Source organism: Capra hircus, chromosome 10, assembly GCF_001704415.2.
Source record: "Capra hircus breed San Clemente chromosome 10, ASM170441v1, whole genome shotgun sequence".
In the NCBI taxonomy this organism is placed as follows: domain Eukaryota; kingdom Metazoa; phylum Chordata; class Mammalia; order Artiodactyla; family Bovidae; genus Capra; species Capra hircus.
Window position 1 is genome coordinate 12,186,868 of NC_030817.1, and position 27,816 is coordinate 12,214,683.

At 42.2% G+C, this 27,816-nt stretch overlaps 1 protein-coding gene across 12 annotated transcripts in view; it reads right to left on the reverse strand.

The window, feature by feature from the left end:
* NRXN3 (neurexin 3) overlaps positions 1–27,816 on the reverse strand; it is a 1,815,686-nt gene that overhangs the window by 201,072 nt on the left and 1,586,798 nt on the right. For all 12 annotated transcript variants that reach the window (XM_018053902.1, XM_018053908.1, XM_018053900.1 and 9 more), the window contains one exon: positions 9,548–9,719. In XM_018053902.1, the coding sequence (XP_017909391.1) occupies positions 9,548–9,719 (172 nt within the window). The remainder of the gene's footprint in view (positions 1–9,547; positions 9,720–27,816) is intronic.

Below are 27,816 nucleotides of genomic sequence, written 5' to 3' on the forward strand. Positions count from 1 at the left end.
TCAGGGACTTATTGTAAAGCTGTAAACGTACCATGTGAAAAATTAATGCATCTCATGGAGTAAACTGTGACTATCACTGGGAATCTAATCCAATCCAAGATAATTCCATGAATTGAAGATTAAAAGTCCCTTTTTGTCCTTGACTCATCTGTCCTTCCTTCCCTGACCCTCCTTTCCCCTTTCTTCAGGCTGCTGGGGTATTGACAGGGATTTAAAAGGAGTGGAAGGTCTTTATCTCTTTGAGATGAGCTGCAATATGATTACAATCGATTGAGTGATTTACAGTTTAGAGCGCCTTTCATTACCTCTGTGCTTTATAGAATTATAAACGACATCCTGTATGTGAATATATATTATTATTATTGGATATTTATGTACTATCTTCCTCTAAGAAGCTAAGCATTCTTTTTTTCAGCTTTAAATAACTGCAGGGACCCTGAAAAACTTGTGCAAAGCTTAAATTGAGGAGACTGAAAATTGGAAAGTTTTCCTATAAATAAAGCTGTACACTTGGGTGAGTGTTAGGACATTTGCTGCTCACATAACTCTGGGGCAGAGAGAAAATTGTGTTTTAGCTTAGGATAATAATTCTAGATTTTCATAATTAAAGACAAATTCTGCAGGCCATAATTTCATTTACTGCTGGAGCTTCTCTGTGACAATTGGACAAACAAAAACTTGTAATTCACTTGGCCCAGCTTTGGAATTATGCAATATTTGATGACTGTTTTAATTCAGAATAATTTTTGTTGTTGTTAAGGCCTTGCATAGAGTAAGATGTTATTAGTATTTTTATGTCGCACTATCTCAAATGAGCATAATTTGAAAATCACATTAAATTGTGACCATGCTCTAATTCTAAGCTTCAAAGGATCATTCTAGGGATCTGGTTTAATAAAAATGTACTCATTATTCATGGAAATTAAGAAATCATTTTTCTTAGATCCCTACTTAAATAGTGCCTAGAAGTGACCCTCAAACTTCCTATTCTTATTTCATTAAGTTCCTGGACTACAATATGTATAATATTTAACTTATGGGTAAATAAACAATTTTCATGCACCTTTTAATTAGTAAAAATTCAGCTTCTTCAAATCCCAAGATAGTCTATTGAAGATGAGAAAAACATAAACCAGGACTTAAGACTAAGTGTCCATCTCATAAAGTCCTATAGGATTTTCCAGGAAAATGATTCTTCTGCTCAACAAATATCTAGACTCAAAGTACTGCCCTGTTCACAAATGAATTCTATTAAGTTACTATAATTGCTATCATGTTATATAACAGAAAGTTTCACCATTATAATTAGCTCCTTTGTATGCTATTTATTTTATAAATAACCTTGAGTCATGTGTTAGCTTAACATCTCAGAAGCATACACCACATGTCTCTGCGCCCATGTCCCGTGTGTCCACGGGTACCTCCCCCTCTCCTGGAAGTATTCTTCTCTCCCATAGGATGATTATATATATAAATAAAATCATATGTAAATACATACTTTACATATATCTATGTACACAGCTTTGTCTTTTTTGTTCTGGGTGGTTATGTTTAATTTTAGTATTAGCTAGAGGCTCACAGTTTGCTTGAAACTCTTATCAGCTTCTAAGAGACATTTACAGGGAGAGAAAGGCTCTAGGTTTGATAGCGGTAATTGTATTTAACTTGTAAGATACAAGGCTATTTATCTTGTGGCTGGGAACTCACAGAAGAGAAAGGAGGTTTGCCTGATAAAACAAAAATTAAAGAAAAAAATACTAACCAGTCTCTCACCGCTCTCTCCTTCTCCAAGCAGGACCATGAAACAAAACAGACTTTCACCTAATAAAGCTGTTCCTGTCTGCTTAGATATGCTGCTAGGAGGTAAAATAGGATGGTAAAAGGAAACAGCCTCCAAGTCCCCAAGGCCTGAGCGATGGTGAACAGGAAGGCAAGTGTCATCAATGCTCAGGGAAGTGCTGACTTCCAACTTGGCAGAAATTGAAAACTGAACTTGAGAGAAAACTTCTAAACTGTCCAGATTTGGGATAGGTCCAGAATTTTGGGGGCTTACCAGTGCCCCTGGAAGAAGCAGAGTGTGATTAAACCATCCAGCTCTCAAGTAGGATGGTCTTGGATCAGAATAACAGCTTGCTACATGAGCCAGGTAAGTACCTGAACTCTCAGAACTGTTCCTCTGTAAAATGGGGACAGAATTACCTTGACCTCAAGAGTTACATTACGGCTAAGATACTGAACATGAAGCAGGGAGTGTGTGGGAAATGCTCAACCAAGAGCAACCATCACCATCTGGATAAGTTTGGCTGAGAGATGCTGGCATCTCCACTTACTCCATCTCTGGGACAACGACCCTACAAATTGAGTGGAGCACATGTGTAGGACTTCCCTGTAGCTAAGACAGCAAAAAATCTGCCTGTAACACAGGAGACCCCGGGCATTCGATCCCTGGGTTGGGAGGATCCCCTGGAGAAGGGAATGGCAACCCACTCCACTATTCTGGTCTGGAGGATCCCATGGACGGAGAAGCCTAGCAGGCTACATCCATGGGGTTGCAAAGAGTCGAACAAGACTGAGTGACTGACATTACTACTTTGCCAGTGACTATGTAATGACAAAAAGCATTAGATGCGTTCAGGAGGTATAAGAAGGTAAATGTACATTGTATTATCAATGGAGTAATTGAAGATTTATATTACATAAAACAGAAAGAAGGAAATAAAAGAGTATATTCTAGGCCCACACTGACCAATACCAGTCACCAGTATCAAAGTGTTAGCCTCAGACTTGAATGAAAAATGCGTTTGAAGTGAAGTGAAGTCAAGTCACTCAGTCATGTCCGACTCTTTGCAGCCCCATGAACTGTAGCCTACTAGGCTTATCTGTTCATGGGATTTTCCAGGCAAGAATACTGGAGTGGGTTGCCATTTCCTTCTCCAAATCTTCCCGACCCAGGGACTGAACCTTAGTCTCTTGCATTGTAGGCAGATGCTTTCCCATCTGAGCCACCAGGGAAGTGGATTTAAAGGGATTTAAATCCCTAAGTGCCCAGGACATAATAATTGCACAATAAAAATAAACCTTCAGGGCCATACAAGTTACACTGCAAGTGTGGCTAGGTGTGGTTAGTGGCTACCACGGTGAACAGTACTTGCATGCACTCTGAATGAAGAAAAGAGATATTCTTAGCTTTCTAAACATCAGTGGTTTTCAAACCTACCTGCACACAGAATCACCTCGGGAGCGACCTAAAAACACTGATGCCTGGACCAGTGCTTCTCAAGTTTTACTGTGTACATGAGTCACCTGGGGACCTTGTTCAATTCAGATTCTGATTCAGTAGATTTAGGGTGGGGCCCAAGATTCTGCATTTTTAACAAGCTCTCAGGTGATACTGAAGTTGCCGATACGTGGGTCACACCCCAGACCAATTAAATTAGATTGTCTGGGCCTGGGACCCGGGCACCCAGAGAGTTTTAAAAATTCCCAAGAGAATCTCATTTGCAGCCAGGTTAAAGAATGCTGCTTCTCTCTCACTCTCATATATGTGTGTGTGTCCCATATATATATATGTGTGTGTATACTTATATACACATATATGTACATATGTGTATATATATATAATTATTTTTTTTTTTCACCAAAGACAAACCCTAGGAAGTTGAAAGTCTCTTGTAAATAGAAACTCACCTACCTCTGAATACTAATTCATTCCTGACAAACTGGGAAAAAAAAATGACTGTTTAGCCACACAAGTATTTAGCATACACTGGTTTGATCAATTAATTGATACCTCTTGTGATCAAATGTTTGAAGAACTTCTTGCAAGATGGTTTTAAAATATACTTAGCAATGCTCGAACACCTTTATTAAGTGAGTCTATTTGATGCTATAGCTCTATAGTCTGAAAACCATGCTCAAATATGGCTTTCCCTTTGGGTTGAGTTTATACTTCTTATTCCCCTTGCAGGACTTCACTATCTATGTTTTTCCTCCAGTTGAACTGAAAGTAACACTCGTCCTGAACGGATGAATGAGCAGGTAGATGGGGCTTGTTTTAATGTGTGCTTCAACTCTGGCAGGGCCTCAAATGTTTGCAGGCAAAGACGAAAGAAAAGGAAAGAAAACCTCCTGGCTAGGAAGTAATGAAAACCCAAGGCCTGAGAAATTCCAGCATCATGTCAAGCACACAGACTTGTTTTTAACCCTTCAAAGTCTCTATTGTCTAGGATGAGAGGTGAACAACAACAACAAAAAACACTCTCTTATCCCCATGAATGCTACAATGAAGGGATAATAAGCATTTGAAATAAAATATGTTGAAGACTTTCTTTAACTCAGTAATTCTCAACTGGGGCAGTATATCCCTCAGGAGACATTTGATGTTCATGGAGATGCTATTGGAATAAAGTGGGTGGAAATCAGGGGGTCCTGCTAAACATCCCACAATGCACAGAGCAGCCATCGCAGCAAAGGATTATCCAGCCCTGAATCTCAACAGCACCAAGGCCGAGAAATCCTACCAACTAAACAAGCTCAGGCAAGGACTTCTATTTGAGAATATCTTAATGAAAAAATAAAAATGAACATCTCATAACCTAGTGTCCGTATCAGTAAAAATGATGACTCGGAGAAAGAGGAAAATGGGAAAGAAATTTGAGGAAGTGAAATCTGAGGATGAGGACGGGAATCTTGGGTCTGCCCCTCAAGCTGTGATACTGGGTAAGTTATTTTGACTTTCAGAGGCTCAACAATCTAACCTTAATATGAGTATGGTGGTAATAATTCCAAACCCAGTTCCCTCATAGGAGGGGTTCAGGAGTAAAGGCAGAGAGGCATAGGGAGGTGCTTAGAGCATCAGTAAGCACTGCCGCCGCTGCTGCTGCTACTAAGTCGCTTCAGTCCTGTCTGACTCTGTGCGACCCCACAGACGGCAGCCCACCAGGCTCTGCTGTCCCTGGGATTCCTTCTGCTGTCCCTGCCATTTCCTTCTCCAATGCATGAAAGTGAAAAGTGAAAGTGAAGTTGCTCAGTCGTGTCCGACTCTTAGCAACCCCATGGACTGCAGCCTACCAGGCTCCTCCATCCATGGGATTTTCCAGGCAAGAGTACTGGAGTGGGGTGCCTTTGCCTTCTCCAAGGGGATCTGGAGCCAGGCTAAAATTAATTCCTCACGCTCGACTCGCCTTTCACCTCCCCTCCCTTGTCCCCTCCACCACATTGTGTCAAGACAGCAATTAGAGGCTTTATAAGGAACATCTGTCAGTGCCTGGGTGATAACTCTGGGCCGATTTTTCTTTTATTGCCCTCTCCTGTTCCTTAGCCTTTCTATTTTCAGGTTCAAAGAAAGAAGCTGCTTTTGAGTCGGATCTCCCAGAATTAAGAGATAGAAGATTCTGATGGCTACAGAACTATTTTCATTTCGGAGCCTTCCAGATTCACAAAAAGCCAGTGCTACCTGCCATGGGCCCAGCTGGTTTCTAAATCCTTCACAGTGGGATGTTTCAGTCGAGTCACACAAAATCCTATAAATGTCTGTGAGAAGGTTCTGGAGTTGACCCATTCATCCTGGTGTACAGGGACCTGCTGAGCAAAAAGAGTTTCCTGAGAGCACGGCCTCAGGATGGGATGATGTCACTGAATAATCTGCAGGAGCGCCTCTATATTTCTCTCTTGTTTAAACGGTAGCTTTAGACAAGTAGCACAGCTTGACCCCTCTTGGTGGTTTCTAGACTTATCACTAGCAGTAACAAGAAATAGGGTCACTTGTAGAGATGTGGATGGACCTAGAATCTGTCATACAAAGAGAAGAAAGTCAGAAAGAGAAAAAAAAATCACATATTAATGCACATATGTAGAATCTAGAAAAATGGTACAGATGAATCTATTTCCAGGACAGGAATAGAGACACAGACGTAGGAAATGGACCAGTGGGCATGGAAGGGGGAAAGAGGAGAGTGGGACGAATTGGGAGATTAGGACTCACGTATACACACGACCACTGTGAAATCCATTGCTAGTGGAAAGCTGCTATAAAGCGCAGGAAGCTTGACTTGGGGCTCTGTTTTGACCTAGAGGGGTGTGGTGGGGGAGGGTGGGAGGGAGATTCAAGAGGGAGGGGATATGTGTAACATACAACTGGCTAACTTTGCTGTACTAACACAACATTCTAAAGCAATTATACTCCAATAAATTAAAAAGAAAAAAGATGGCTTGGGGAATGGATGGATATATCACTTTTGCAGAAACTCTATCAAGATCTTTACCAGGTGGCTTTGTTCTTTGATACCTAGATATAGAGGGCATTTTCATCTTATGGTTGAACAGTAAACAAATATTACCAGACTGCTTTAAAGGAGCTTTAAATTTAGTAAAATGGATCCTTTCAGTAGCACAGGAAAACAAGAGGGAGAGAAAATAAGGTATCCAAAACTGAAAAGGTGAGACACTCCTAGGAAGTCCTAGTCCAACTAGAAAGCTAACTTCTCAAAGCCATCTCCAATCTAGGTAACAGGGAAAAGTGACAGCTTCTTTAAATACTCAGTATTCTTCCAACTGCTTCAGGGAAGCACACTACCACTGTCGTTAGGAGGACAGCTTGGCCTCACTACACATGAGTCTTCTAGCATGGCTAAAAGAGCTTGTCTTTTTTAAAAGAGGATTTTCTACTCCAACCACCTTTGTGTGGTTACTGTATTGATCTTTGTAATATGACACTTTAAGAAAAGGAATAAATATAAGATGACACAAGAAAGATGCTCATTTCTCTCTATTCATTTTTCAAAATCTCCCCCAATTTGCTGTGGGACGAATCTTAGAAATGGTGCTCAGCTTGGAATCGGAGAATCTGGTCTCAGTTCTGTCCCTCATTTAGTATTCTCTCATGACCTTAGGAAAAAACACATTATCTCCCCGGGTTTCATTTTAAATTTGAAATAGAGAATAAAGATGCCTACCCTGCCGAATTTACAGGCTATTTAATGAAGTAGTCTGTATGAGTGAATCTGTAATAGTAAGAAATGCTAGTCAAATGTTTGGTAATCCTCATAGCTAACATTCATTGAGTAATGACTTATCTGCCCTAGCATTATGTAGGATATTTTACACGTATATTCACATTAGCCCTGGAAAGTATTATCATCATCCCGTTTTATAGACCAGGAAACAGAGACTTGGGAGGATCAACATCTTGATTAAGGTTTGAAACTGGATCACCAAACAGGAGGAATGAGCCCTTATCTAGAGAACTAAGAAAGTAGTAACAGGGAGGATAACACAGGAAAATGAGGGGAGAAAGGACCTGGCGTATTTTTGAAAGCATTATAGAGCCCCTCAGAGAAAAAAGTCAGAACTGTTAGAAATTCTTACACTTATTTCACAGTTGTTATATTTTGAATTATACGTGGGGACATGTGCCAAACATTTCAGTGCTTAGGGCATTTCAAGGTCTTAACTAGCAGGCCTTGGAATTACAGCTAACGGTACCAGGATCCCAACTCCAGCCAGTTGACTCCAAAGCCCATACTTATGACTGCTATACTGCACCATGTCCTGCAATAATAACACATATTATTACCAAATAACAGTTACCAACAGTTACTAGTCATAATGGTTTTCAGTGGGAAGCAATGCCATTAAAGAAAAGTGTATTCTGTTTTGAAAACATAGGAAGCAACCCATAATTTGGAATTAAAGATACAAAGAGATAGGCACACAGCTAGGGTGACTGGTTTTCTTACATATATGTGGCTTTAAAAATGGCCGTTAAAGAGCCTGCTCACTGCTAGCAGCAAACTCATGAATTCCGTTTTGGCTCAGGGCAAGTGTTAGCATCAGTTTAGAATCTTTGAAATTCCTAATAGAAACATAACAATCCCTACAGCAGCAGTGGCAGGGTCAATGATAATATGCACCGAGAGGGATTGATTTTCCCTATGAACAAATGAACAGTTTTTAAGATCTCGGGCTCTTTTGATGGCTCTCACTCCTCAGCCCCTGGAGTTGAAGCAAGAAGCATTTAAAAATCAGGTCTATTAGTGTCTGGTGAATTTGGATGCTGCTGAGAATTCACAGTAGCTGCTAACACCTCTGGCTTTCCTCAAAGGCTCAGTGATAAACACAGAAGGTCATTTTTGTGCCTATAATAATCTGAGAAGTGCTAAGAGTATGTTGAGAGACTCCCAGCAAAGACTGAGCTGGATACTGTATGGTGAGATGGATACTGAGATGGTGGATAAGTGAGTGGGTGGGCTCTGTGCTTCGGTACTTTGGGGGTCTTGTATGGTCATCTGTGAATGCTTCCATAATTCTTAATCCAGACATAGGAAGACTATTGCTGATAGAGGAAAAAGCAATGCTGATTCAGGCATGAAAAAAAGTAATCCCAGCCTTCAAGTAATGCAGCATTCTTAGGCCACTAATAGGCAAATGTACTTTACATATGTCTCTCATGTGTGATGATTATTAGCTAAATGGTTCTTACACTTCTGGAAAGGTGCTTCTGGCTTCCTCACCCCTCGGCCCACCTCACTAAAAAGAAAGTGATAACAGTGAGAAAATCATGGGCTATTTGGAGTGTAGGAGAGAGAGAGTCAGGCATCACATACATGCCCCCATTAGTGACAAGTTCAATATTCTGAGCTATTCTCTTGTATCCACCAGCTGATAACGCAATGATGAAGCAACAGTCTTTAGCCAAATAATTTTTCCTCCCACTCTGGGTATGTGTATCATCAGCATTCAGGCTCTCGGGAGAAGTGAAAGATAAGAGGGAAAGCTAAGGGATTATTTGAACAGTCTTTCTAAAGAAGGCAACCTTCCTTCCCACTGCCCTTGATTCGGCCATCTGGCCCTGGGAGTTTGCTGGTGAACTCACCTTGACTATAAAATTTAAACAATTGTTGAACCCCTCTCCCTCTCACACCAGCATGCCTGCTATTAAAATACCTGTTAGGACTGATCTCTGAAAATCAAGGTATGCTAGTATAAGTGAGAGAGAAGAAAAAAAAAAAAAATAAGGGCAAAGTCAGCCAAATGAATGAAATTCCACCCTGAAGTTTTTCTCTCCCTGTTACTCTAACTTGATACTCCTCAAGTTTAGTAAATTTCCTTTTACAGTCTTTTTGCCATCTGGCCATCTGTATGTTCAACCACACCGGACCGAATGGTGCCACAACCATTAATCAATAATCACATTGATTATTCCACGAGAATGGATACTCGCTTATATTAGAGATAATAGCCCTTACCCCCATCACTCATCATTTGCAGTGCCCCAGCAAATGCATAGTCATTGTATTTGGTATGAGCCAGTCAGGCACTCAGACAAAAGAACTATTCAGTGCATAGTTGGGAAGTCTCCAGAAGCTCCTATCCTGAACCCAGTCCTAAAAAAATATTCAATAACTTAGCTTCTCATCCAAAAAAAAAAATGATGTGTGCTTAATATTCAGTGTATTCATGATCTGGAGACAGTTGTGAGAAAGTCTCCAGTTGGAGGCAAAAATGGGAGAAAAAACGAGAGCCTGGTCATCGAGGGTCAAGCATGTACCTGTGGGATAGTGCTCGTTCACTGGCCAGTTGTCCACCTGCAGTGTGGCATTGCCGCCGTTCCTGGTGAAGCGCACCACGTGGTATTTGCCATCGTTCACCGGAGTCCTCTCCTCTTTGATGGAGATGTCAACTGTGCCAATATTGAAGACAACGCCGATCTTCCCCTGTTCCTACAATAAAGAGAAACAAAAGGCAAGTCACCACCAACTGCAAGGCTTTCTCCCTTTCAAGTTGATCCTGAAACTAACAATGAATCTGTAGGTACCCCAGAGAGAGCTGTCAGCTTGAAGTTAATAATAGTATCCTACATTTCTCCATGGGCTTTCATCCCGAACATAAAAGCCAAAGGTACAAAACCACCCAAATTGCTCTCAGAGGCTGCACTGCACAGGTTACATCACTTGATTGCCCTCAACAGATATCAAAGCTGGAACCACAGAACTACCGAGCGAGTGAGTAAGGACACCGCAAGGTTCTGGGAGACGAATTTGGCCTGTTTTTGAGAAAAGGCTAATCAGACACTGAATTGTAGGTTCCCTCACAATTCAGATTTAGGATTTAAAAGGGAAATACAAGGCTGCAGCACTTTGGGGGACAATCAAGACCCAGAGGAGGTGTACACAATGGTTAAGAGCCAATTCCATAGAAGGCGCCACTGTAGGTTTACTCCTGGTGACACATTCTGCAGGTTGAAAGAATTTGGAAAATATATCCTCAGGGAAGGCAGCTGGAACTGAGCTGGGGTTTCCTGAGTCAGATGCGGGCACTCTTCCTACGCTTGTAGCCCTATTCCTAAGATTAATCCAAAGAGGGAGGTAATAGTCACTGCTACAACTTTATGTTACACAGCAGAAGAGAACCTCTGTGGCCCTAACACAGACTTCTAGAAGGGAGACACAATGAATTCTAGAAGGGTAACATTAGGGCAATGAAGGTGATGACGATGGTGATGCTGGCGGTGGTGGTGACATTATCCAAACCCTGGGAAGTGCCTAGAAACACAGACATGTAAATAATAGTGCTATTAAAGTCCTACTCTTCTCCTCCAATAATTGGTTATGACTAAGAGTTGCAATTACTATTCAGAAGATGACATAGCAGCATTGATCAGATATAATCAGTCTCCTGTCACCTCTATGAATGTACCAGCATGCAGGGTGTCAGGAGACATCTTTCTCCATTTCTCCAGTTGTCTGGCTTATTGGTTAAACAGTTGGACTTTCAAAAATAATAAAATTTAGCTGCAATTCTGATGTTCTACAAGACTGAATCACAATATTTGTCCCCATAGTCTCTGCTATGCTCTATTTCTTTATATTCAAGAAGAAGGAGGCAGAGGAGGAATAAAGGATGGAGAAGAATATGGGAAAAGAAGTCCAGAATCCACATAAACCAAGACATAGCAGAGAGTTCACTGAATCTCAAGTTTATTAATTTGGGTCATTCAATACGTAAATACACTATTTATTAAGCACTCACTATACACAAAGCTGGGGCTTCCTCTGTGGCTCAGACAATAAAGAATCTGCCTGCAATGCAGGAGACCTGGGTTCGATCTCAGGGTCAGGAAGATCCCCTGGAGAAGGGATCCACTCCAGTATTCTTGTCTGGAGAATTTCATGGCCAGAGGAGTCTGGAGGGCTACAGTTCATGAGGTTGCAAAGAGTCAGACATGACTGAGTGATTAAACACATGTGCGCATGCACACACACACACTTAATACGAGTTCTGGTGAGATTTTAGTGTACACACACACACACACACACACACACACACACACTTAGTAAGAGTTCTGGTGAGATTTTAGGTACTGGTTTCTGTGTATTTTGCCACACATCACTTATTTTCCCAGAAGACAGGCTTTCCTCAACTAGCCAATTTTCCTTTAGTATGTGAACACATCTTGCGCCCAACAAAAGAATGAATAAGGACCTAGGACTCTTAATCTTCAAAAGCAGGAATCTAGACTGCTTTCAGCATGCAGGGATACTTAGAAACATCACTGCTTCCTTCGTGCCCTGACAGCGCAGCACGCAATGTAAAACAATGCCTGCAATTTCCATGTTCTGTTCTCTGGGAGAAGTAATTTAGTTGCCTCCCCAGAAGGAGACTAAACATACTCATTTTCTTACATTTTTAAGAAACAAGATTTCTTAAGTCCCTGTGTATTGTGACAGTGTGCTCTCAGCTATGCTTTGCCTTCCTATCTCTGTATCTCCGGCAATAAACAAAGTACCTACTATTAAAACAGGATGCATTCGTAAATGAACCTGATGAAGGCTTCCTTTGCATCTTTCATGCCCATAATTCATAGTATTGTGATCCATTTTCTTCCTTCTCCTTAATTCTCCGGGAATGTAGACACGACAACATGACTTTTCTGCTTTTTCTTACTTAAAGAGTTGGCATGAACTTCTAAGGGTGTGTGTGTGTGTGTGTGTGTGTGTGTGTGTGTGTGTGTGTGTGTGTGTGTTGGTACCTAATCTTCCCCAAGCCTAAACAAGCAAGGTTACAACAATCTGCGTCTTGCTAAGTCACTTCAGTCGTGTCTGTAGGCTGCCAGACTCCTCTGTTCATGGGATTCTCCAAGGCAAGGTCCTGGAGTGGCTTGCCATTTCCTCCTCCATAACAATAACCTTTTTAGCAGAACTGAAGGACTAGGGGAGTTAAGAAACCATGACTGCAGATACCATCACTCCACTGCCCACCCCATGTGGGCTGCTGATTGCACCACTGATCTTCTATAAAAAACCGCTGTATAAATCCTGGATGCGTGGAACGGACGGTTGATGATTCAATTCACCTCAGAGTCACTAATTAATCAGGGATGGAGAACAGTTTTAGGGGGAGAGAGGAGACCTTGAAACCAGCCTTCTGCAGCTTTTCAGCCACAGCAGTGGCAAAGTACAGTTCTGGCTCACTGAGTGGTCTGATGAGCGAGATATGTTCACTTGGGCAGCTTTTCTGCAAGATCCATAATAGATTCAGGCAAAGAAAAGATTTAATCTCTGCCATAATAAATATTTGGTCCTTATCTTAGGCACCACACGTTTGCCATTGCAATCACTGTTTCGGAGAGGGCTTCTTAATCCTTCTCGAGCGTCGCCCCAGTCAGGGGAGACCCTCACCCACGTTTCGTTGTTTCCTGCAGTGGTGAATGTGGCTGGCCTGGACCTCAGATGTGGTCTCTTCCCTCACAGTAATAAGATTTCATTACTGCAACCCCCTCGTCATTTGTCTTGGGACCACAGTGGCATTATAGTCTGTGGCTAACTGCTTTGTCTCAGTTCATTACAAGCTTGGTGGCAAATACCCATACAGTTGCCCAGGCTTGAATCCATCACGCTCAGCTGCCATGAAAATAAACTCTGCTGGCACAGGTGTCCAGAAAAGAGAAGATGTGAAGGATAAAAAAACACTGGCTTTGGAGTCAACCCTGACTAACCTTGGGCAAGTTATTTAACTTTTCTGAACACACGTCTTAATAAGATATAATGGGGACAGGAGACCAGCTTTATATACTTTGGAGGACTGTTATAACATGATTAATATGATAATCAGGAATGTCACGATAGTCATGATTTCATAACTGAAATGGCAAGATTAATATGATAATACTTCATAAAGAATAAAATACTATACACACATATGAGATACATGAGAACAGGAGAATGAACCATCCAATCATTTGACCATTTAAAACAGTCTGTGATTACCAGAGAAACTAGTTGGTTCAATATGATAAACATATCTTTTAGCATCTCTTGGTTCAAACAATACCACTGACTTTAAATATATGAGCTGGGCAGGTTGTTTAACTTCCGATATTTCCTCTGTAAAGGGACGAACGGAGGATTTTAGAAGAATATACATATACATGCGTGTGAAGCACATGGTATATGGCTAAGCATACACTGCTGCTGCTACTGCTGCTAAGTTGCTTCTGTCGTGTCCGACTCTGCAAGAGCACAGACGTCCCATAGACGGCAGCCCACCAGGCTCTGCCGTCCCTGGGATTCTCCAGGCAAAAACACTGGAGTGGGTTGCCATTTCCTTCTCCAATGCATGAAAGCAAAAGGTGAAAGTGAAGTCGCTCAGTCGTGCCGACTCTTAGCAACCCCATGGACCGCAGCCCATCAGGCTCCTCTGTCCATGGGATTTTCCAGGCAAGAGTACTGGAGAGGATTGTCACTGCCTTCTCTGGAGTATACACTGGGAGCTCCATAAATGTCAGTTGCCTTTTCTCTTTCTTTCCCCTCATGAATGTAGCTGAATATAGAGGCACAAGCCGAGGACTGATTGGTCTGGCAATATTGTTATTAAGGAATATTGTAGAAATCAATGTGATGTGCTGTGCTTAGTTGTGTCCGACTCTTTGAGACCCTGTGGACTCTAGCCCACCAGGCTCTTCTGTCCATGGGGATTCTCCAGGCAAGAATACTGGAGTGGGTTGCCATGTCCTCCTCCAGGGGATCTTCCCAACCCAGGGATCGAACCCAGGTCTCTCACATTGCAGGTGGATTCTTTACAATCTGAGCTATCAGCAAAGCCCAGAAATAAATGTAAACTTTAGCAAATAGAACAGTAAAAAAAAACAAGATTTGCACAGTTGATTTTCTACCACAATTTGGTAGTGTCTCTCTCTCCATGTTCCTTGGTCCCTTTTATAAGCCTCTCCAAGATAAGCAAAGTGTAGCTGCAAAAAACAGCATGACTATAAATTTTAATAACTCCACACCCTTCACCACTAAAGTTGCTACCAAGGCAATCATTTCAATCTATGTTCCTCCTTGATATTAAATACAAAGACAAGTGGTAAATCAGAAGACATTGCCAAAGAATCCTCAAGTGCATTCAGGAAAAAACTGAACAGTATAGAAAACAGCTGTCTTTATACTGTCAGTAAGCCATTCTTCATCAGTAATGACTCTTTATGAGCCCACCTGGTTCCTCAAATTAGTCCAGCTCCAGCTTTCCGATCCCTCATCAACCAAATCACAGTTACTGCTATGGAGAAGACCCTAGAGATGCTACAATACTGGAGTCAGATTTCAGGAGCAGAAATGCACATGGACAAGAAAAATCCTCAGGAATAAAGGTCTCCTTGAAGGAGATCTCTTCATTCATTCCAGAGTGCCCCAGAGGAAGGCGGAATGCACTGGCTGCTATTTTGGAAAACCGCAGGTGAAAGAAACAGAACTGGGGCCCTCAAACATATGCCATGATGATATACAAAGAAAGTGATTCTCAACATCTCATCTTCTGGCTTCACATGGAATTTGTGAGTTCAGTGTTAGGTGGTCACACATGATAACACATATGTGAACCCTCTTAGGGTCAGACACTGAGGTCCACCACACTCATTTCAGAATTCGGGTTCTAGTTAATAAAGTGGACCAGGGCACTGTTTACTACAGCAGGAGCTCTCCTCCATCAGGGGCTCATAGGAGGAGAAATTCTGGGTCCTCTTGTGATAGTAGGGCCAATGGACCAGTGTTGGCCAATGAAATCAGGTGTTGGCCAATGAAATCAGGTGTTGGCCAATGAAATCAAGTGTTGGCCAATGAAATCAGGTGTTGTTGGCCAATAACACCCTGAACCATCCAATTAATTGCTGATGTGAGACCTGCCAGAGTTCTCCCATTTGCTCCGAAGAAGGGCTTCCCAGGTAACTCAGATGGTAAAGAATCTGTCTGAGATGCAGGAGACCTAGGTGTGATCCCTGGGTTGGGAAGATCCCCTGGAGAAGGGGATGGCTACCTACTCCAGTATCCTTGCCTGGAAAATTCCATGGACAGAGGAGCCGTGGGCCAGACTATAGACCATGGGGTTGCAAAGAGTCGGACACGACTGAGTGACTAACACTTTCCCTGCACCCAGCAAATTCCTGGTAGTAGCTTCTTTGTCAGTTTGGGTCACTGAGTGAGGATGACAACAAGCCACAATGCGACAGACATGGAGCAGTGGAGAAACAAAGCTTTGCTGCTGTGTGCCAGCAAGAATGTGAAGCTGTTTGTTACGGCAACATGACCCAGGCTATCTGGATGATGAACTATGTGCTTGGCAAATAATTTTAATAGAATAATTTTAAAATTCTCACTATTACCCTCCAAATTTTATAGGTTAAAAAGATGAAGATTCAGAGATTTGAGAATTCACACAACTGCTAAGAAACACATTTAATAATAGAATACAGGTCTTTCTGACTTTATAACCCATGGATTTTTCAACTTGTTATGTTTCCATTATATGTATTACATGTTGCAACTGAGTCATATACATATGACAGTATATACATTACATATTATACACTTTACATCTGTATAACCTGCCTGATCTGTCTGCCTAAAGTACTTGCATGCATTTCAAATGTAGGGATCCTAACAGGTACTCAGTAAATGCTTGCTAAATTAATGGATGAATGAATGAATAATGAATTAGAATGTGTGGTCACGATAGGAAAAAAAAAAAAATTGTGCTAATAAGCTTTTACACCATGGGAAGCTAACTAGGATTTGAACAGTATAGGATGTCGCAGAGAATTGGTTATCTATATTGAGAATTTTTATTTGCTATACATCTTAGGCAAAACATATAGTCTCATTATGCTTTATATACACAATCTAAAAATACAAGAAGTGTTAGTCACTCAGTTGTATCTGACTCTTTGTGACCCCATGGACTGTAGCCCACCAGGCTCCTCTGTCCATGGAATTTTCCAGGCAAGAATACTGGAGTGAGTAGCCATTCCCTTCTCCAGGAGATCTTCCCAACCCAGGGATCGAACCCAGGTCTCCCACATGGCAGGCAGATTCTTTATCATCTGAGCCACCAGGGAAATACAAAAGGATAAGCTACAATTTACTTGATTTGTCAGATAATTTTGACTGAGGGAGGTTTTTATTAAAGTTCACTAGGATAAAACACCTGCATTTAGTAGATCACTCATGGGTTCTTGTCACTATTAATTATCTTTCAGTGCAGACTGTAAGTCCATCCTTTCAATATTATAGTCTCCTTGTTCTAGACCCAGGATAACTGTGAGATAATAAGCCATTAGTGTGCACTTCTGGTGTACAAAGCCATGTGCTATGAAGGGATTCAAGATCAGGTCTCTCTCAATAAGTTCAAGATGGAGAATAAACCCATCAGGAATCACTCAAAAGACAAGGTTCCAAACTGTGTAGCTGGAAATGGTTTGAACTCCAATTAACATTCCATGACAAGACCCAGTCTTCTTCCTTCGAGGAGTTTACATGTGGCTGTGTGGCAGGAAGGGCAGGGAGGGAAGAAGAGAAGGTGTGTTCTGGGTCCCAGAAGCCTTTATGATTTAGAAGCAGAAGACCCAAGCCCTGTCAAGGCTCTGCATCTTTGGGGTCCAGCTGATCTGCAAGAGGTCTCAGCTGTCTCTATGAAAAATGAGAACAGCATTACACAGACAACAATAATACTAATGCCTGTGTTAGATGGTACTTGAGAGAAATGAATGAAACCTTGGCAGATTATGATGTGCTGCACGAAGGATGCTATAAGCATAATGTTAACAGTGGGGGTGTAGATGGCAATAACAGTAAAGAGCGTGAGGATAACTGGGTGAGAAACAGTACGACAGATGATGGGTGAGTCAGAGGCTTTTGGACATGCCCTGTAGGATAGCTCAGTGTATCTGAAATGACAGTCTTCCATTCGAGATCATCAACTCCAGCATCTGTACAGATTGTCCCTAGAAAATTCACGTTAAATGGCTTGGAAATAAATTCTATTTTCCTAAATCTCTACGACCTTTGTACCCACCCAGGAAAATTGCATCCACCTTCTCCCCCGGCTACAGCTGTGCTTGCTCCGGTTGTTCTGCTGATGTCTTGTTGCATGAGGTCAATCAATTAAAGTGGATTAGATCCACAGACCAAAATACTAACAGAGGGCCAAGAGAGATAAGACTGATAAATAGCTCAAGACAGCTCCTTCTCTAACTCCCAGCAAATAAGAAAAAAAAAGAAAGAAAGAAAGAGAGGGCAAGCCTGGATGACAGCTCAGGACAAAAGGAACTCTGACCTGAAGAGGGGAAATCAAGGAAGGACAAGGCAGTTGGTGCAAGTAAATAAGCTGCAAGTCAGATCCAGGGCAAAGGCAGTCACTGGTCACACACCAGCATCCTGAGTCATCATGTCCTTCAAACCACTCTGAACATGCACTGTGGATCCACAGACCCCCATGTCACACTGCCTGGTTTGGTAGTTAAGTCTGACTATAAAGCAAAAATTGAAGTTCATTTCTGTAGGAGCCTCCATGTTGCACCAGGGCCTGGAGCAGTCTCCTGGCAGGATTCAGGTGACAGCTGGCAGGGCAGTGCTGAGTGAAACCCAGTACAGACTGAACATCTCCTATAAATGCCTCGTTTCTCCTCCAAATCTCTGCCACAGCTGTGAGGAACCACCCAACGGCCTTAATAAAGAGACCTTAAGCTCTGTGCTCACAGTAACAGCAAAATCCTCAAAATGAAGAAGCAGCATTTAAATCACCATGAATGCTTCCAGAATATCTGACACCTTCCCTACACACATACACAGTGTGGTCCTGGGACCTGTAGCATCAGCATCGCTTAGGAACTCATTAGAAATGCCAATTCTTGGATCTAAAACCAGACTGTGAAGTGGTAACTTCAGAGAGGGGCCCAGCAGTTTGCATCTTCAAAGGCTCTCCAGGTGATTCAGACACTAGCTCAAGTCTGGGGACCAATTCTTACATGAATGTCTTGGTTCCACCAGGGGCAGTGGTTTCAACTGGAGTAGAGTGGGTGATTTTTGTGGCAGGGACATTTGGCAATGCCTGGAGATACTTCTGCTTGTTACAACTGGAGGTGGGGTGCTAATGGAATCTCCGGGGTACAGGCCAGAAATGTTCAATATCCAGCAATGCATAACCAAGAAAATTCCTGTCCTATACTAGGAATAGCATCGCTGTTGGAAACTCTGCAGTGGGAAGTACAAAACTTCAGCCACACAACACACATCCATAGAGCACGTACTGCCTGCCAGAAACTGATCTACAAGCTTTTATACATGTATGATCAGATTGATTTCCCACAATACTCCTCCTATGAGGTATGTACGCATGCACACATACACACAGCCCACACGTGTCCGTGAGCGCATGCCTGCGCACAGGTGAATTTTTACTTATTTTGTATAAAACTGGCTGGCCCTCAGAGCACAGGATAAGCCATGAGCACGTGGGGATAATCTGACTTACTCCTCCTCTATGGTCTATTCCAGCGCCCTTTTTATAGACGTAAATTGGCAATGCGAGCTCACACAGCCGGGGAATGGCAGGCCTAGGACACACGTCCTGCGTTCCGTGTTCTCTGTCTGCTCTTGCAGACACTCGCTGCTACTACCCCCGGGAAAGCCTCTATGCCTTCCCTGGGTACAATGGCATTAACCGATCATCCCCAATCCCTTTTAGTCCCTTGACCCTTCACTACAGGCTAGGTTGTTCTCGTCAGTTTCCATGAAGAGTTATAATCAGTTCCAAGAGGGCTTTAAAGGAAAAACTCTGTGTCCTAGAACTAGACATTCTAGCTCCCATAGAAAAGCAAGACTGGTAAACAGCTCACAACCTTTCAAGACCTGTTTTGTGATGGTAAGGAAGCCTTCATAGATTCTTCAAAGTGCTCTGTCTGCCTATCTTTCACGTGATAGACAGTTAACATCATGGCTTTGAGGAGAGTGGACCTAGGTGAACAACAAACCCCAACCAAGAATTCTTGGTTTCATAAATAAAGCATTCTCAGTCATTTCCATAGATTAATTCCCAGGCTCAACCCTATACCATTTTCTAGCTGAAGAGGAAAATAAAAAAATAGTATACACATTTCAGAACTGAGAGATTTATTATCTTTGGGATTATCAGAAAACACAACGTAGATGACTGTATTTTTTTATGATGCCTTTGGAGAGTGGGTAGGTAGAAGATTCAGGAGGCAGAGTGGTCTGAAGTAAAGACCAGCAGCTATGGGCCAAATCTGGCTGTTGCCTGTTCATGTAAATAAAGTTTTATTGGGACACAGCTGTGCTCATTCGTTTCTATGTGGTCTTTGGCTGCTGCAGCAACACGACAGCAGAGCTGAGCAGTTGCAACAGAAAAGTCTGCTGACCCCCATTGTGAAATCTTGCACAATGGACAGCTAGTTATGATTTTTTTACTTTAGTTTTTGACCAATAGTTTAGGTTAACATGTTCAGAATAACTCAAACGTTAGTGGGAAGGTCAAACGGGGAGCCTCCACTGGCTCACTCAACTATTACTGACAAACAGAGCACATTTCTAATAAGATGAAATATATAAAAATCCATCCAATTGAGGCATAAACTAATCTATTTCAGACCCATTAAGGGTAGTTTAGATACTACAATCAATTCAACATAACTGTTTGAAGGTAGGCAGCTGTGGATACAGAGAAATAAATTTGAGGCTGCTGGCAAAAGCTGATGGTGCCTAGAAGAGGCTGGTAATGGAGGAGATGGAGCAGAGTTGTAAAAGTTATTAAAATTATAATGATATGACATTTTCCTTCTGAAAATGTGTCTGGTTCTGTGGAGTGAATCATGTACATGCTAAAGGCTCGGGACTCTAAAAGCCAACACATATCACTCTGATGCCAGGACTTGAGTTTAATCCATTAGACGGAATGAAAGAAGAGAATGTCATTGCAGCCCAATGAATAGCTCAGTCTCCGGGGCTTCCCATGCATCTGCAAGACACCTGAGTCCCTTGAGTGATAAATGGTGATCCATGGAGCTCTCTTGGTTTACCTGCAAGGAGAATCGACGGTGTCATCTTGGAACGAACACACTGCAATAGAGACTCATTTTTCCTTTGCTAGTTATTGTAAACAAAACGGCCAGCAGACTCTAATATATCAGCAGGGCCTGTCTGCGCTCAGGGACAGTGGTGTGTGTGTGTCCTGGAGATAGTGTTACAGCTTGATATTTCATCCAAGTGATGGTTTATGATCCTCCTCTTTGTCAACGATCACCACTGTAACAGTCTCTTTGGGATCTTATCAGTATTTCTAATTCAAAAGGTTCATTCTGACCTACCCCCATTGGCCATAATAAAAGCAGAGAGGGAAGCAAAAAAACAAACAAAAAGAGAAAACAAGCTGGAGCAAATAAGAAGGCAGGCTTTCGGCCTCCAAGCTGGTTTCAAAGTCACTGTAGGGGAAAGTAATCCGGGTATCCCAGTAAAAGTATGAAAAAAAGAACACTTTCCCTGGGCCCCGGGTGAGATGAGTGAAAGTCACCCAAATGTGAGACTTGAAAACGTGTCACAGGGAGATGACTCATGCCTTTGGAAAAGCATCCAACATAGCAGCATTGAGAATTATTTCAAAGCTGCATGATCCTTTGATAGAATAATTAGAGAGCACATCTCCTTATCTTACTTTACTTGAATTTAGTCTTGCTACCAAGCTATAAAGTGAATACATCTCACCCGAGTGGGAGAAATACCCCTGAGATACTAGGAAGTTGTTGTTCGTCTATGATCTGGCATGCACTGTGAGCCACCCGGGAGCTAACCACAGCTTCAAATACACAAATTATCCACGGAGTTTATAATAAATCCCTGCACAATACGAAGAAGTATTTCTATTATGGCATCTAAAGAGCACAAACATTCCTTATTCTCTCCTTTATGAGTGTGCTACAATTTTGTCCACTGATATAGAGATGCTAAATGTTTGCATCCAAAAGTTTAAGGGACACTTTGCTAGGGAAATAGAGGTTGTGTGTGTGTGCATGCCCACAGAGCGTGTGCACGTGTGTGTGTTGAAGCAAGACCTTAAAACTTAATATAGCCCAAAGCTAGTTTTTCGGACCTTCTTCTTCATATTTTAAGTAAAGGGATGCTGATTCAGGAGAACCCAGGCCTCTCTGTGTACATCAAAAAGCAGCTGTAGACAAGCTTTTATCATGCCTCTGGATGGCCCCTGAACAGTCAGGGCAATGCTTGGGACTTTACTTCCTAGAAGCCTTCTTAGGAATGCGAATCTATCACACATAAAACTCAGCACAAGCTATGGATTCTCACGATCAGGCTGATCTACGGTCAACATGAGCTCCAGAGAATGAACGGCTTGATCATTCGGGATCACTTATCCAGTAACTTAGAGGCAGAACAGGTCTCCTAGGCTGGCTCACACCAACACTGAATGAGGTATCCTTTCTGACATGGAGAAGAGACTTCCCTCTGCCAGAGAGGCCAATGTTCCTAGCCAGTGGACAAAGACTTACAGGGCTAAATAATATCTTGCATGCGTGCTATCCCAGAGCCATCTTTAACTAGTCATCCCATAATCCCTCCAGTATCCACTCAACAATAGAGCTTATTGTTTGCATTGATTCATTCCAACTTGTTCTTACAGTTCTTGTTCCAACAGTTCTTTTTCCCAGTTACATCATGAGCATCATGAGGGTAGAAGACACATTTATATCTTTCTCCATATAGACTGATAAACGTTCAGCTGAGCACCTAACACAGTGGGTAAAGCATCTTTGCATTTCTCAGCAAGTAACACTTGAGTGTAACATCTCCATCCATGGTCCATTTATTGCTTTGCAACTTTTGCTATGATTTTGCTTTGAGTGCTTTTGAAAATGTGACCTATGACAATGACTCAGGGGACTGTGGGCATTAACTTATTTCACACAGCCTACTAAAACAGTATCCAGGATAACTGCCAACAAGCCTATGCAGCCCAAGGAGAACTTCCTCCATAGACCTGGAGGTGAGAGGTTTAGTAATCCATTACTGTGGTCCTCAATCCACTTTGATTTTTTAAAAATTTGAATTAGATTGGACAAATATACCATGTTCGTGGATCGGAAGAATCAATATAGTGAAAATGAGTATACTACCCAAAGCAATTTACAAATTCAATGCAATCCCTATCAAGCTACCAGTGATATTTTTCACAGAACTAGAACAAATCATTTCAAGATTTGTATGGAAATACAAAAAACCTCGAATAGCCAAAGCAATCTTGAGAAAGAAGAATGGAACTGGAGGAATCAACTTGCCTGACTTCAGGCTCTACTACAAAGCCACAGTCATCAAGACAGTATGGTACTGGCACAAAGACAGAAATATAGATCAATGGAACAAAATAGAAAGCCCAGAGATAAATCCACACACCTATGGACACCTTATCTTTGACAAAGGAGGCAAGAATATACAATGGAGTAAAGACAATCTCTAACAAGTGGTGCTGGGAAAACTGGTCAACCACTTGTAAAAGAATGAAATTAGATCACTTTCTAACTCTGCACACAAAAATAAACTCAAAATGGATTAAAGATCTAAATGTAAGACCAGAAACTATAAAACTCCTAGAGGAGAACATAGGCAAAACACTCTCTGACATAAATCACAGCAGGATCCTCTATGATCCACCTCCCAGAATTCTGGAAATAAAAGCAAAAATAAACCAATGGGATCTAATTAAAATTAAAAGCTTCTGCACAACAAAGGAAAATATAAGCAAGGTGAAAAGACAGCCTTCTGAATGGGAGAAAATAATAGCAAATGAAACAACTGACAAACAACTAATCTCAAAAATATACAAGCAACTTATGCAACTCAATTCCAGAAAAATAAACGACCCAATCAAAAAATGGGCCAAAGAACTAAATAGACATTTCTCCCAAGACATACGGATGGCTAACAAACACATGAAAAGATGCTCAACATCACTCATTATTAGAGAAATGCAAATCAAAACCACAATGAGGTACCACTTCACACCAGTCAGAATGGCTGCGATCCAAAAATCTGCAAGCAATAAATGCTGGAGAGGGTGTGGAGAAAAGGGAGCCCTCCTACATTGCTGGTGGGAATGCAAACTAGTACAACCACTATGGAAAACAGTGTGGAGATTCCTTAAAAAATTGCAAATAGAACTGCCCTAGGACCCAGCAATCCCACTGCTGGGCATACACACCGAGGAAACCAGAATTGAAAGAGACACATGTACCCCAATGTTCATCGCAGCACTGTTTATAATAGCCAGGACATGGAAACAACCTAGGTGTCCATCAGCAGATGAATGGATAAGAAAGCTGTGGTACATATACACAATGGAGTATTACTCAGCCATTAAAAAGAATACATTTGAATTGGTTCTATTGAGATGGATGAAACTGGAGCCGATTATACAGAGTGAAGTAAGCCAGAAAGAAAAACATCAATACAGTATACTAACACATATATATGGAATTTAGAAAGATGGCAATGATGACCCTGTATGCAAGACAGCAAAAAAGACACAGATGTGTATAGCGGACTTTTGGACTCAGAGGGAGAGGGAGAGGGTGGGATGATTTGGGAGAATGGCATTGAAACATGTATACTATCATGTAAGAATCGAATCACCAGTCTATGTCTGATGCAGGATACAGCATGCTTGGGGCTGGTGCATGGGGATGACCCAGAGGGATGTTGTGGGGAGGGAGGTGGGAGGGGGGTTCATGTTGGGATCACATGTACACCTGTGGTGGATTCAGGTCAATGTATGTTGAAACCAATATAGTATTGTAAAGTAAAATAAAGTAAAAAATAAAAATAAAAAAAAAAAAGATTCAAACAAAAGTCCTAGGGATGGATATGACTCCATACCACTACCAGTTCCTCGAACTATTTGATTCTCATGAAACAACATTTTAGCCGTTGAGACATCCAAGAGTCCAGACTTTCAGGAGACTCTGCGTTTTCCTGCCTTCTCCTCTGCTCCTCAATACAGTGACTGCCGGTCAGTATAACAGCCAAGCTCTGCCCTTGGAGGCCTGTTCCCTCATCACAGTTGTCTAGGACCACCTTTCAGTGAGCTGTACCATAATCTCCATCCACGGTCAATTTGCAGTAGACTTTCCAAATTGAGGATCTTTACACATAGCAACATTTTTAAAATGATACCTTTATTTCTCCAAGTCAATGGTGCCTAAATCTGAGTCAACTCACAGAGGACTCGCAGTCAAGTATCTACTGATTATACACTCTAGACAGGGCACTTTGTCAGACCCATCAGAAGCTAAAGAATACATTTAGCATGATTAAGCCCTTAAGAGTGTAAACTCAGTACCATTTTTCTAGATTCCATACACGTGTGTTAATATACAATATTTGTCTCTTTCTGACTTACTTCACTCTGTGCCATAGGCTCTAGGTCCATCCCCCTCATTAGGACTGACTCAAATGCATTCTTTCTTATAGCTAAGTAATATTTCATTGTGTGTATGTACCACAATTTCTGTATCCGTTCATCTGTTGAGAGACATCTAGGTTGCTTCCATGTTCTAGCTATTGTAAAAAGTGCTGCAATGAACACTGGTGTACAAGCATCCTTTGCAGTTATGGTTTTCTCAGGGTACATGCACAGTAGTAGATTATTGGGTCATACGGTACTGATGAACCTATTTACAGGGTGGCAGTGGAGACACAGACATAAAGAACAGGCTTGCGGACACAGTCGGGAAGGGAGGGTGGGACGAGTTGAGGGAGTGGCATGGAAACATACCCAGTGAAGTGAAGTGAGCTCGCTCAGTCGTGTCCAACTCTTTGCGACTCCATGGACTGTAGCCCACCAGGCTCTTCCATCCATGGGATTCTCCAGGCAAGGATACTGGAGTGGGTTGCCATTTCCTTCTCCAGGGGAACTTCCCAACCCAGGGATCGAACCCAGGTCTCCCGCATTGCATGCAGGCACTTTACCCTCTGAGCCACCAGGGAAGCGTGAAATAGATGGGCAGTGGGAATTTGCTGTGTGGCCCAGGGGGTCAACCCAGTGCTGTGAGACAACCTAGAGGGTGGGATGGGGTGGAAGAGGGGAGGGAGGTTCAAGGGGGAGGGGACAAGGTATACCTAGGGCTGATTCATGTCGATGTTTGGCAGAGACCATCACAGCAGCAAAAAGCAATCATCATCCAATAAAAATTTTAAAAATAAATAAAAACATCTAGAATCTTAAGAAGAGTGTAAACCCCACCATGATATTGTAAAAAGGCATTAGTGTGGGAATCAGCAGACATGGATCTCAGTTCTAGTTGTTCACTGAACGCAACTCGTGGGACAGGTCACAAGTACTCTGGGCGTAGTTTCCTCGGGTGTAAGACAGGGTTGGCATCACTGAGCTCTCGGGCAGTGATGAAGGTAGACAGAGAGAGATGTTTGTGATAGCGACTTGAAAATTATGGGGCACTGAAAACAAAAAGCTCCTCGTTACAAAACAGGTGGGGGCAAATACAAAGGAAAAACAAGCACACGATTCTCTAAATTAAAATAGAAGGAACAAAAATAGACATCTCAAGTCAGTCCTTGACAAATCGCCAGGTGACTGGCAGTAGAGGATTTGTTGTGTGTCCTCAGGACAGAAAATGCCACCTTATTTAGTAGGGAATCAGGCCAATGATGGGGAAAATGTGGGGTTAGACCAGACACATTTAAGTAAAATTGATGAAGGAGGAATGGCAGAAGTTTAGAAGGCTGATACTATTGGAATGAAAATGAAATTCAGTCTGAGATAGAGAAAAATAGGCAATACTAGGCCAAAAAAAAAAAAAAAAAAAAAAAACCACTTGAGAATATCAACCAGCTAAAACTTCAGTAATGTTGCTGAGACACAAACCTTTGCATGTTAAGATAGACTTCAGGGCTCAACATATCCAAGCAAAAATAAAGCATGTTTAAGGTTCATAAGCATGCTAAATATTGGAGAATGTTTTCTTTCTTGCCCAAAGGGCCCTCCCCAGACTCCCCAGCAAATGTTTCCTGGATAATGGCTCAATTACATTTATGGAAAACTATAGACTCAAAATAAATCTAAATAAAATCCTTTATTCCCCAAGTGTGCCCTGCTGTTGATTCCCCAGCTTTCTGCTGCCGACATTTCTCTTCTAGCAGGAAAATGTTAGCTGTTTAAAAGGACAATGGTTTGTGCTGTCGTTATACCTGACCTTGGCCCAGAGGCTCAGGGTCCATCAGAGTAGACACCAACCAAGTTATGCTAGAGCACCCGCGTTTCAGCAGTCAGCAGTTATCTTACCGTTGCTAACTAGTCGTATCTCTGTTCAGTGACACCTTTGAGTCATTTAAGGCAGTGATTAATGTCAGAGGAAAGTAAAAACTTAGGAGAGGGAAGGAAGTAATAGGGAGACAGAGAAGGAATTAGATGAGTGTGACCAAAGCCACCTGCCAAGCCTCATCTGAAAGAACAGAAAAATAGCTCCCTAAACCCCCAAACATAGATGTCTTTCTTGCCATTCTACTTTGTACTGAGTTCAAGAAACTTTCTGCAGGCAAATACCTGGGGTCAACACCCTAGAAAGCTAGCTACAAGGAGAAACACCTTCCTTAACAGACAGCAGGATGAATTTCTGATTCAGTTGCCAAAGGATGACTGCCAATAAGCCATTCCACCTGTGCTCACCAGACAACCAGGATCATCCACAGAAACAAGCACTCAGGGCATCTAAAACCAAGCATCCATGGCATGCAGGTCTCCTCTCCACTCTGGCGCAGGGCAGAGAGCATCCATGGCACACAGGTCTCCTCTCCACTCTGGCGCAGGGCAGAGAGCATCCATGGCACACGGGTCTCCTCTCCACTCTGGCGCAGGGCAGAAAGGACCTGCAGTCAAATGTCTACTCCCAGAGGGACGAACTGAACTCCAGTGTTCTTGCCTGGATAATCCCATGGACAGGGGAGCTTGGCGGGCTACAGTCCATGGGGTTGCAGAGAGTTGGACGAGACTGTGAGCGCATGCACGCGTTGAACCTGGCAGGGTATACCTCTTGGAAGAGTAATGAAAGCTGTGCTCAGGTTTGATTTTTCTCTGTTGATTATTTTTTCTCCAATTAAAAGCTTATTGTTCTGTGTAAAACAGAAGTTACAAACAATCTATAAAGTAGACCAGGCCCTCAGATGTATACTGTTTTATTTTTAAAGGGAGGTACTCATGTAACTTTTAAAATGCGCCTTAGTTTTCAACATTTAAAAGCCAGAAGGTGTCTCATAAATAGATTTCTACAATCTTTGAAAGCAACGCTGGGATAACATTTCTAAAACATGATTAAAGGCCAGAACTGATTGCAGGCAGAAGGCGTGCATGCTCAGTCCTGTCTGACTCTTTGTGACCCCATGGACTGTATCCTGCCAGGCTCCTCTGTCCATGGGATTCTCCAGGCAAGAGTAATGAAGGGGCTTGCCATTTCCG